The sequence below is a fragment of the Leucoraja erinacea genome, chromosome 42, assembly GCF_028641065.1.
Source record: "Leucoraja erinacea ecotype New England chromosome 42, Leri_hhj_1, whole genome shotgun sequence".
Taxonomy (NCBI): Eukaryota; Metazoa; Chordata; class Chondrichthyes; order Rajiformes; family Rajidae; genus Leucoraja; species Leucoraja erinaceus.
The window spans coordinates 2,229,456-2,241,734 of record NC_073418.1 but is presented as its reverse complement, the minus strand read 5'-3'; the positions used below and the strand labels follow the sequence as shown (position 1 = coordinate 2,241,734).

Here is a 12,279-nt window from a genome sequence, read left to right as displayed (position 1 = left end):
TAGTACGTGCGTGCGTGTGTGTGTTTAGTTTAGAGATACATCGCGGAAACAGACCCACTAGGGACATTTTTTTTACATTCACCAAGCCAATTAACCTACAAACCTGTACGTCTTTGGAGCATGGGAGGCAACCGAAGATCTCGGAGAAAACCCACGCGGGTCACGGGGAGAACGTACAAACTCGTAGACAGGATTGAACCCTGGTAATCTCCGGCACTGCAAGCGCTGTAAGGCAGCAACTCTACTGCTGCGCCACCGCGACTGCTCATCTATCTGCTTGTGTGTCCACGTGTGCGCGTGTGAGTCTGTGTGTCTATGCTGTCCCAATGCTCCCCGTACCCCCCACCCTCCCCCCAACGCTCCTACCCACTGCCCCCCTCAATCAGGACGGGTGTCAGGGGTTATGGGGAGAAGGCAGGAAAATGGGGTTCAGAGAGAAGAGGTAAATCAGCCATGACTGAATGGCATTGTAGACTTGATGGGCTGAATGGACGAATTCTGCCCCAGGAGCTCATGAACTTATAAAGACGCACCCGCGGGCAAGCAAAGACAAGCACCTGGGATCATCACAGCTTCATCTGTTCCTTGGCGAACACTGCGCTCTGCAGTGGGATGGAGTCACGGAGAGAGATGCAGGGGGGTTGGGGAGGCGGAGTGTGTGGAGGGAGGGCGGAGAGAGAGGCAAAGTGGAGGGGGAGAGAGATAGTGAGAATGGCCCGTTCCTGTGCCTTTACTGTTCTAGGTTCCCTGGTCTTATCAAGCGGGGCAGCAGGAGAGTGGAGGGGCAGAGTGGCCTGCTTTCCGGCGAGACCTTTCTCACAGAACGGCGTCGAGGAACAGCTCCCCCCCCCCCCCACCATGAGAAAGCACAGTGGCCTCCACATGAAGCAGAAACACCCGGGGGTCCGTACCAGCGCCTTCCGATCATCCTCACCCATCTTCAACCGCTTCTGAGCTTCTTCGTAGGCCTGTAGAGAGCAGAGGCACGCATTACCCACACACCCCGCACCCTTTGTCTGTTCATAGATGCCCAGGCAACACACTCTCCACATCATCCGCTCACAACCTCCCCCCAACCCCTCCATTAAGCCCCTGTCCCACTTAGGAAACCTGAATAGAAACATAGAAAATAGGTGCAGGAGTAGAGGCCATTCGGGCCCTTCGAGCCTGCACCACCATTCGAAATGATCATGGCTGATCATCCAACTCAGTATCCCATCCCTGCCTTCTCACCATACCCCCTGATCCCTTTACCCACAAGGGCCACATCTAACTCCCTCATAAATATAGCCAATGAACTGGACACTTTGCGTCCCACCCAAGGTTTCCGTGCGGTTCCCGGAGGTTGCAGGTAGTTGCAGGTAGTGGAAGCAGGTAGGGAGACTGACAAACACCTCCGGGAAACTCCGAACTCTGGAGACCTTGCGCCCCACCCAAAGTTTCCATGAGGTTCCCAGAGGTTTCTGTCACTCTCCCAAATGGTCGACAGTGGTTTCCGCGTAGTCGGGGCTTCTTCTATGTTACGGCGATTATTTCAAAAAATTCAAAACCGGCCTCGACTAAAAATAGGTTGCCGTTTTAAAAATCGGTAATTTTTCAGTCGAAGCCTGTTGCGATGCTAGTTGAAGGTGGTTGCCGGAGGTTGCAGGTGGCGGAAGGTAAGACCTTCCTGGTGGAATAAAACTAGGTAAAAAAAAAGGTCTTACCTTCCACTACCTGCAACCTCCGGCAACCACCTGCAACGTCCGGCAACCACCTGCAACCTCCGCAACCACCTTCAACTAGCATTACAACCAGCTTCCAATAAAAAATTACCGATTTTTAAAATGGCAACCTATTTTAAGTCGCGGCCGGTTTTGAATTTTCTGAAATAATCGCCGGAACATAGAAGAAGCGGAAACCACTTTCGACCATTAGGGAGACTGACGAAAAACCTCCGGGAACCGCATGGAAACCTTGGGTGGGGCGCAAAGTCTCCAGAGGTTTCCGTTCAGGTTTCCTAAGTGGGACAATAGGTCCCATCCTGAAACCCACTCACGGGAAGTCCAGAACCAGGGGTCACAGTTTAAGGATAAGGGGGACGTCTTTTAGGACCGAGATGAGAAAATCCTTTTTTACACAGAGAGTGGTGAATCTGTGGAATTCTCTGCCACAGAAGGTAGCTGAGGCCAGTTCATTGGCTATATTTAAGAGGGAGTTAGATGTGGCCCTTGCGGCTAAAGGGATCAGGGGGTATGGATAGAAGGCAGGTACGGGATACTGAGTTGGATGATCAGCCATGATCATAATGAATGGTGGTGCAGGCTCGAAGGACCGAATGGCCTACTCCTGCACCTATTTTCTATGTTTCTTTGTTTCTATGTTTCTATGAATGCATTATTCCACATATAACCTCCCTGAATGTCTCAATTAGGTCCTCGCCTGTCACACACTATCCCACAAATCAGGGGCAAATAATAATTTCACAGAAGGCAACCAACCAGCAAACCTGTACGTCTTTGGAGTGGGGGAATGAAACCTCAAGCACCCGGAGAAAACCAACGCAGGTCACGGGGAGAATATACAAACTCCGTACAGACAGCACCCGTCGTCAGGATCGAACCCGGGTCTCTGGCGCTGTGACACTTACCAAATAGTGAAAGGCTTGGATAGAGTGGATGTGGAGAGGATGTTTCCACTGGTGGGAGAGTCTAGGAGCAGAGGTCACAGCCTCAGAATTAAAGGACGTTCTTTCACAGATCGGGGCATCTTTACTGGATGTTTTCAAGAGAGAGTTAGATTTAGCTCTTTGTGCTAAAGGAGTCAAGGGGTATGGGGAAAAAGCAGGAACGGGATATTGATTTTAGATGATCAGCCATGATCATATTGAATGGCGGTGCTGGCTCAAATGGCCTACTCTTGCAACTATTTTTCTATCTTTAGCAAGGAGATGAAGAGGAATTTCTTTCGTCAGAGGGTGGTGAATCTGTGGAATTCATTGCCACAAAGGCCAAGTCAATGGATAATGTTTCTTAAGGCAGAGATAGATAGAATCTTGATTAATACGGGCATCAGGTGTTATGGGGAGAAAGCAGGAGAATGGGGTTGTGAAAGAGATACGGATTGGCCACGATTGAATGGTGTTGTAGACTTGACGGGCGAATGGCCTCCTAATCCGAGGAAAGACATTCTTGCCATAGAGGGAGTACAGAGAAGGTTCACTAGACTGATTCCTGGGATGTCAGGACTTTCATATGAAGAAAGACTGGATAGACACGGCTTGCACTCGTTAGAATTTAGAAGATTGAGGGGGGATCTTATAGAAACTTAAGGGGTTGGACAGGCTAGATGCAGGAAGATTGTTCCCGATGTTGGGGAATTCCAGAACAAGGGGTCACAGTTTATGGATAAGGGGGAAATCTTTTAGGACCGAGATGAGAATTTTTTTTTCCCCACAGAGAGTGGTGAATCTGTGGAATTCTCTGCCACAGAAGGTAGTCGAGGCCACAGTTCATTGGCTATATTTAAGAGGGAGTTAGATGTGGCCCTTGTGGCTAAAGGGATCAGGGGGTATGGAGAGAAGGCAGGTACAGGATACTGAGTTGGATGATCAGCCATGATCATATTGAATGGCGGTGCAGGCTCGAAGGGCCGAATGGCCTACTCCTGCACCTATTGTCTATGTTTCTATGTTTCTGTTCTGCTCCTGTCAAACTATGAACTCATGAAGTTGCCGACCTTTTTATCGGAGCGCTCCAGGACGACGCGGGTCCTGTCCTTGTCCCGCCGTTTGATCCTCTCGGCGAAGGCATCGCGCTCCTCCAGATCCTTCAGTCGATCCTTCTCCTCCTTCTCCCATTCCTCCTCTTCCGAGCCCGATTGCTTTTGAGGAGACGGCGGCTTCTTCCTGGACGAGGAGAATTAGGAGACGCGTGTGTCGGGAGGAACTGCGGTTGACACCGAAGATGGACACTAAATGCTGGAGTAACTGAAGAAGGGTCTCGGCCCGAGACGTCACCCATGCCTTCTTTCTCTCCAGAGATGCTGCCCGTCCCGCTGAGTTACTCCAGCATTTTGTGCCAATCTCAGTGGACTTGATGAGCCATGTACTCCTATCTCCTGACCTTCCTCTCCCTCTCCCTGTCCCCTCAACCCTCCCTCTCCCTGTCCCCTCATCCCTCTCTCCTTTCCTCTTTCCCTCTCCTTCCAAGTCACGTCAAATCAGCTCACATTTATTTATATGGCACATCTAAAAAACAACTCTCGTTGGCCAAATTGGTTTATATTTGTTATAACAATAGTATAAACAAACAAACTACATACATATATACATATAGCCCTTGCTTGAGAGTGCAGATAGGTTTTTAGTCTTGACTTAAAAGAGTCGATGGAGGGGGCAGTTCTGATGGGAAGGGGGGATGCTGTTCCACAGTCTAGGAGCTGCAACCGCAAAGGCACGGTCGCCCCTGAGCTTATGCCTAGACCGCGGGATATTCAGTAACCCCAAGTCGGCCGATCTGAGGGGCCTGGAGGTGGAGTGGTGGGTGAGAAGACTTTTAATGTAGGTGGGGGCAAGCCCATTGAGGGCTTTGTAGACATACCCTCCCCCCACCCTCCTCCCTCTCTCATCCCCTCTGCCTGCCCCCTCACGTCTCACCCTGCTCCCTCGCCCCTCTGCCCTCACTCCCCCCTCTCACCCCCCCCCCCCCCCCCCCCGCCCCTCACTCACGTGGTGTCCTCGTCCCCGCTGTCGGACGACTCTGCCCTCTTCCTGCGTAGGTGAGCCCTCTTGGCCTTGGCCTTGGACTTGGCCTTGCTCTTGTCCTTACGGCGGCCGGGCGCTGCCTCGGGCTCGCTGTCCTCGCTGTCCTCCAGCAACGTGTAGGTGCGGCTGTGCTGCTGCAGGGCCAGCGCCGCCCGCTCCACCGCCCGCGCTGCCTTCTCCTCCCTCCCGCCGCTCCCGCGGCCTGGGAGAGAGGGAGAGGGGCAGACCCTGAGATCTGCACGGGGGGGGGAGAGAGAGGGGGGAGAGAGGGGAGGTCAGTCCTGGGGATCTGTCTGGGGGAGAGGGAGAGGGGCTGACCCTGAGATCTGCGGGGGGGGGAAGGGGGAGGGAGAGAGAAGGGAACAGACATGGGGACCTCCACAGAGGGAGCGTGGGGGGATGGATGGGGGGAGGGGGAGGGGAGAAGGGGGGAAGGGAGGAGGGGAGAGGAGGTAGGGGAGAGGGAGGGGAAGGGAGGAGTGGTAGGGAAATGGGGGGTGGAGAAGAGGGGGGGGAAGTGGGTGGGAAGAGGGGGGGAGAGGAGGGGGGGGGGGAAGGGGGGGGCAGAAGAGGGGGGAAGGTGGGGGGGGAGTAGAAAGAGGGGGTGAAGAGGAGGGGGGTGAGAGGAGGAGGGGGAGAAGGGGGGGGAGGGGGGAGAGGGGAAGAGGGGGGGGGGGGGAGAGGCGGCAGGGGGGAGGGGGGAGGGGGGGGGGAAGAGGGTCAAGCACGTGGATCTGTCCAGGGAGAGAGAGAGGGGAGAGGGGTAGACTGGGTCTGGGGATGTGCCCAGGGGTGAAAAGAGTGTCAGGCCAGCCCGGGGAGAGGGTCAGACCTAGCAATCTGTCCGTAGAGAGAGAGAGGGTAGAGAGGGTCAAACCACCATGGGGATCTGTCTAGACAGTGGGGAGAGTGTCAGAGCTGACGGGGGATCTGCACCGGGGAGAGAGGGGAGAGGGTCCGACCGGCCTGTGTGGGGAAGGGACTGAAGTTTAGGGGTAACATGAGGGGGAACTTCTTTACTCAGAGAGTAGTAGCTGTGTGGAATGAGCTTCCAGTGGAGGTGGTGGAGGCAGGTTCGATTTTATCATTTAAAAATAAATTGGATAGGTATATGGACGGGAAAGGAATGGAGGGTTATGGTCTGAGTGCAGGGAGATGGGACTAGGTGATGTGTTCGGCACGGACTAGAAGGGCCGAGATGGCCTGTTTCCGTGCTGTAATTGGTATATGGTTATATGGGTGGGGAAGGGGGTCACCTTGACCAGCAGCAGCCCGCATGGGTGCCCCACCCCTACAGTTCCCTGCTGCTCGCAGGTACGGCCCTCCTGCCTTCCCATGCCCGTCCCGTACCCACTTGTCCCAGCCCCACTGCCCGCTGGTATGGCAGCCCTGCCATATGCCCCCTCCCCCCGTACCCACCTTGGCCCAGAGCTGGGTGGCGAAGACCCGCACGCCGGGCGTGATGTCGATGGTGGCTGTGTCCTGGAGCCGCTGCACTAGGTCGGCAGCGCTGCCACTGTGCCGGGCCGTGCCCACCAGGAACTGTGCCACATGCCGGTCACTCAGGCCCAGCAGCTCGTGCAGCTGGTCGTTCACCCACTGCTCCAGGGTGCCCATCGCGCCCGCCTGCCTGCCTGCCGGAGGGAGGCACGGGAACACTGTCAGTGTGGCACTAAATGCCCATGGCGGCACCAGGCACCCAGCATGGCACCACCCACCCTGGCAACAATAATCGTCAATTTACACCTTAATAATATCCACTGACTTGGTCTCCACAGCCGATTGTGGCAATGAATTCCACAGATTCACCACCCTCTGACTAAAGACATTTCTCCTCATCTCCTTCCTAAAAGAACGTCCTTTAATTCTGAGGCTGTGAGCTCTAGTCCTAGACGCCCACTCGTGGAAACATCCTCTCCACATCCACTCTATCTAAGCCTTTCACTATTCTGAATGATTCAATGAGATCTCCCCTCATTCTACTAAACTCCAGCGAGTACCGGCCCAGCGCCGACAAACGTTCTTCCTAGGTTAACCCACTCGTTCCTGGGATCATTCTTGTAAACCTCCTCTGGACCCTCTCCAGAGCCAGCACATTCTTCCAGCTTCTGGACGATAGCTAAAATAAAACTATTCCTCCAGTTTGATGACCTGGAAAAGATCATCCACACATTCATCTCCTCCCGCCTAGATTACTGCAACTCTCTTTACACTGGCATCAGCCAATCTTCCCTGTCCCGCCTGCAACTGGTCCAAAACGCCGCAGCGAGACTCCTGACGGGCACCCAAAAAAGGGTCCACATCACCCCGATCCTGGCCTCTCTCCACTGGCTCCCTGTGCGGTTCCGTATAAACTTCAATACTCCTCCATGTCTACAAAGCCCTCAATGGGCTTGCCCCCACCCACATAAAAAGTCTTCTCACCCACCACTCCACCTCCAGGCCCCTCAGATCAGCCGGGATATTCAGGGGTTGCTGAATATCCCGCGGTCAAGGCATAAGCTCAGGGGCGACCGTGCCTTTGCGGTTGCAGCTCCTAGACTGTGGAACAGCATCCCCCCTTCCCATCAGAACTGCCCCCTCCATCGACTCTTTTAAGTCAAGACTAAAGACTTATCTATTCTCCCAAGCCTTTCCTGACGTCCTCTGAGGGCTACATGTATATATGTGTGTAGTCTGTTTTGTTGTGCTATTCGTATAACAAATGTAAAGCACTTTGGCCAACGCGAGTTGTTTTTTAAATGTGCTATAGAAATAAATGTGACTTGACTTGACTTGAGTGTATCCTTGCAGTGTTGATGCCAAGTGCTCAGGGTGGAATCAGGTTCATGTTAGGGGCAATTCCTTCCGCCAGAAGGTGGTGAATCTGTAGAGTGCATTGGCACAGACGGCGGTGTGTCTGTCATTGAGTGTTTTTACCCGCTGGAGTTGAGAAAGATGAGGGGAGGACCTCATAGAAACTTGGAGAAAATGTAAAGCCACCAAATCAACATTGGAGAAAGACTGAAAAGTGTATACTTGATGGAAAGCATAACAGCTAAACTCCAGTTAAGGACTGATGCTTTCAACATTATGTGGACACCGGAATTACTACAACTGCCAAGACTGAACAAGGACACGATTTCTCCATAGCCCCAGTGGTGGGGAGGAGTTCGATTGGTACTGTATACGTGTATATGGAACCGTATGTACAGGCATGATTGTGACTGTCTATACGAAAGGTCACCGGGTCATACGGATCGACGCATGGAGCCGCTAAATCCAACTGGAAGACATCCGTCACTTCCGGTATATGTTATTAATGCAAGAAACGCGTACTTTCCTACCTGTTCAAAACCGCCAAAATGTTGATTTTTTTGCGCTGAAAAAAATTGTGGGAGTCGGGGTAAGTGTGAGAGACATGTAACCAACTATAGAATTCCAAACGTGAAGCGAAATGAAGGTAAAGAGAAACGAGAACTGAAGGGACAACAGCAGCTAAAGAGCTTGGTAAACATTGAAAATATTGGGAATTATCGCGTTTGCTCACTGCATTTCATCAAGTAAGACATTATTTGTGTTTTTTCTTGATTCCTTTGGTATCTAAAAATTCGCGGAAGTGATCAATCTGGCTGTAAATTTTCCTTCAGATGCGTTTTCATTTTGTATGTAAAAACCCACTTGAGAACCATGGGCGATTTAAAAAAAATTACAGCCAGATTTATCACTTCTGAAACTTTTTAGATGCCAAAGGAATCAAGAAAAAACACCTTAGTTGATGAATTGCAGTGAGCAAACGGCCAATGTTCGCCAAGCACTCTGGCTGTTGTTGTCCCTTCAGCTCTCGCTTCTATCTACCATCATTTCTCATCACTTTTGGAATTCTGAAGTAGGATAAATGTCCCCCACGCTTATCCCGATTTCCATAATTATTTACTGCGCAAAAAATGACAATTTCAGCGGGTTTTAACGGGCCCGCTACGCTGGAAACAATGGTAAGTGCCTACCTGCAGTTCATCGCTTGTAATCCACTTGGAGTAGCGTAGCAACAGTACGGGTCATGGGTCGTGACCCGACGGCCGTGAAACCTCCCTATTACTACAACTGCCAAGACTGATTAAGGACACGATTTCTCTATAGCCCCAGTGCAGGGGAGTAGTTTGATTGGTACTGTATACGTGTATATGGAACCGTATGTACGGCCATGATTGTGACTGTGTATAAGTGCATACATAGGGGTGATCGATGACAAAATAAGTTCTTCAAGTGGCATACAAGTGTCTGGTTTAACATAACGGGTGATTATATATTAAGTAGGATTAAATATGACGAGCTTGCATGGGTGCCTGTGAATGTGATGCTTCTGCGACAGAACTCTGGGATGATCTGATGTGATGCTGGCAGCTGCAGTGTGATTTGTATATCTTGTTTGTACATGTACTTTGTCTTGTTAATAAATGTTGAGTGCAAAAAAAATAAATAAAAATAAACTTGCGCGAGAGAGTGTATGTGAAGGGGATGTTTCCACCTGTGGGAGAGTCTAGGATCAGGGGGGGGAAGAGAGTGAAGGTTCAGTGACAGGTCCTGGGGGCGAGTGAGTTAACGAGATCTCCTCTCCCGAGGTTCACTGGGACCTGGCCTGTCCACCTTGTCAGCCCCAGGCTTTGCAGGAGCTGGACCTGTGGGGCCCAGGAGACATCGTTCGGCCCTTCGCCCCGCTGCTCCGATCGGGGATGGGGATGGGGATGGGGACGGGGATAGGGGGAGCGGCTCCTGGCCCCGGCCTACCTCCATCCATCTCTCTCCATCCGTTTCCTTCTCCCTTCAAATCCATCCCTGCCTTCCTTCAACCAACAATCTGAATCTTTCTCTCTGAAGAAGGGTTTCGGCCCGAAACGTTGTCTATTTCCTTCGCTCCATAGATGCTGCTGCACCCGCTGAGTTTCTCCAGAACTCTTGTCTACCTTCAATTTTCCAGCATCTGCAGTTCCTTCTTAAACAATCTCTCTCTTTCTCTTTTTTTTTTTCTTTTTCTCTCTCTCTCTCTCTCTTTCTCTCTCCCTCTCTCTCCCTTTTCCCTCTCCCTTTCTCTCTCTCTCCCTCTCTCTATATACCTCTCACCCTCTCTTTCTCTATATACCTCTCTCTCTCTCCCTATATACATCTCCCTCTCTCTACCCTCTACACCTCTCACTCCCTCTCTCTCTCGATATATATATCTTTCTCTCTCTCTCCCTCTCTCTCCCTTTCTCTCTCTCTGTCTGTCTTCCCTGTCTCTTTCTCTCCCTCTCTCTCTCTCTCCCTTTCTCTTTCTTTCTCTCTCTCTCTCCCTCTCTCTCTCTCTCTCTCCCTCTCTCCCTCTCTTTCTCTCTCTCTCTCTCTCTCTCTCTCTCTCCTCTCCCTCTCTCTCTCTCTCTCTCTCTCCCTCTCCCTCTCCCTCTCCCTCTCTCCCTCCCCCTCCCTCTCCCTCTCTCTCTCTCTCTCTCTCTCTCTCTCTCTCTCTCTCTCTCTCTCTCTCTCTTTCTCTACCTCTTCTCAATTCAATTTAATTTCATGATAAAAAAACATTGTTATATTGCCAAAGTATAAACATTACGTCCATATTCTCTCTCCCTCTCTCTCTCTTTCCCCTTCCCTCTCTCCCTCTCTCTCCCTCCCTCCCTCTCCCCCTCTTTTTCTCTCCTTCCCTCCATCTCTCTCCCTCTCCACTCACCACCACTCGCTTCCTTCCTTGGCAACAGCAACTCTGACCTATGATCCGGAAGCGACGTAGAACCTGAAACGCTGCCTGTAGCGCCCCCTCTGTACGGGAGGAGTGTGTGCAGGCTGTGGCTGCAGCGCCCCCAATGTCAGGGAGGAGTATGTGCAGGTTGTGGCTGCAGCGCCCCCAATGTCAGGGAGGAGTGTGTGCAGGCTGTGTCTGTAGCGCCCCCTCTGTACGAGAGGAGTGTGTGCAGGCTGTACCTGCAGCGCCCCCAATGTCAGGGAGGAGTATGTGCAGGCTGTACCTGTAGCGCCCCCTCTGTACGGGAGGAGTGTGTGCAGGCTGTACCTGTAGCGCCCCCTCTGTACGAATGGAGTGTGTGCAGGCTGTGTCTGTAGCGCCCCCTCTGTACGGGAGGAGTGTGTGCAGGCTGTACCTGTAGCGCCCCCTCTGTACGGGAGGAGTGTGTGCAGGCTGTACCTGTAGCGCCCCCTCTGTACGAATGGAGTGTGTGCAGGCTGTACCTGTAGCGCCCCCAATGTCAGGGAGGAGTGAGTGCAGGCTGTACCTGTAGCGCCCCAAATGTCAGGGAGGAATGTGTGATCGCATCGAATGTCGGTGCTGCCTGGAAGGGCCGAATGGGCTACTCCTGCGCCTATTTTCTCTATGCGTGCAGGCTGTGTCTGCAGCACCCCCTGTGTGTCGGGGAGGAGTGAGTACGGACTTCACGCTGCCTCGGCAAGACCAGCCCTTAACTCCAAGAAGACCGAGCTCATTGTAGACTTCAGGAAGTCTAGGGGCGGCACGCACACCCCCATCCACATCAATGGGATGGAGGTGGAACGTGTTTCCAGCTTCAGGTTCCTGGGGGGTCAACAGTTCCGATGACCTCTCTTGGACCCACAATACCTCAACTCTGGTCAAGAAGGCTCACCAGCGTCTCTTCTTCCTGAGGAGACTAAAGAAGGTCCACCTGTCCCCTCAGATCCTTCTACCGCTGCACCATCAATAGCATCCTTACCAACTGTATCACAGTATGGTATGGCAACTGCTCTGTCTCCGACCAGAAAGCACTGCAGAGGGTGGTGAAAATTGCCCAACGCATCACCGGTTCCTCACTCCCCTACATTGAGTCTGTCCAAAGCAAGCGCTGTCTGCGAAGGGCGCTCAGCATCGCCAAGGACTGCTCCCACCCCAACCACATACCCTCCCACCATCCGGGAGGCGCTACAGGTCTCTCCGTTGCCGGACCAGCAGGTACAGGAACAGCTTCTTCCCTGCGGCTGTTACATTACTCAACACTGTACCTCGGTGATTGCCAGTCACCCCCTCCCCCCCCCCCCCCCTCCGACACTCCTTCCACCAGGAAAAAAATAATAATTGCACTACTATGACTGCATGCACGTAAATATATTTATTTATTGCTCATATTTATGTCGCTCTTCCAGGGAGATGCTAACTGCATTTCGTTGTCTCTGTACTGTACACTGCACAATGACAATGAAGTTTGAATCTGAATCTGAACCAGCAGCATCATCGAGGACCAGTCTCACCCCGGTCACTCCCATTTCTTCCCTTTCCCATCAAGCCAGAGTAGGGTTGCCAACTTTTCCGTATAAGCCGGGACATCCCGTATATATCAAAGATCCTACAGCGAGCAAGATGGTCCACTCGACGAAAAAGACGTAGTACGGTCATGGGCAGATTCATGGGTAATTTTCGGCCCCATTTCTGTAACCGACTTCCATCTCCACACCAAAGATCCCATAGGAAACTAGTGCGGAGATGGAAGCCGGTTACGGAAACACCCTCGTAAAAATAAATGTTATTTGGTAAAAATCTTCTCCTCATT

At 52.2% G+C, this 12,279-nt stretch overlaps 1 protein-coding gene across 1 annotated transcript in view; it reads right to left on the bottom strand.

The window, feature by feature from the left end:
• dhx16 (DEAH (Asp-Glu-Ala-His) box polypeptide 16) overlaps positions 1-10,493 on the bottom strand; it is a gene marked incomplete at its 3' end in the record, with an annotated part of 43,228 nt that extends 32,735 nt beyond the window's left edge. Inside the window, exons 1-5 of the mRNA XM_055664667.1 lie at positions 10,437-10,493; positions 6,160-6,378; positions 4,709-4,946; positions 3,718-3,886; positions 912-968 (exon numbers count right to left, since the gene is read on the bottom strand). Coding sequence (XP_055520642.1) covers positions 912-968; positions 3,718-3,886; positions 4,709-4,946; positions 6,160-6,361 — 666 coding nt within the window. The remainder of the gene's footprint in view (positions 1-911; positions 969-3,717; positions 3,887-4,708; positions 4,947-6,159; positions 6,379-10,436) is intronic.
• Between the last annotated feature and the right edge of the window lie 1,786 nt (positions 10,494-12,279).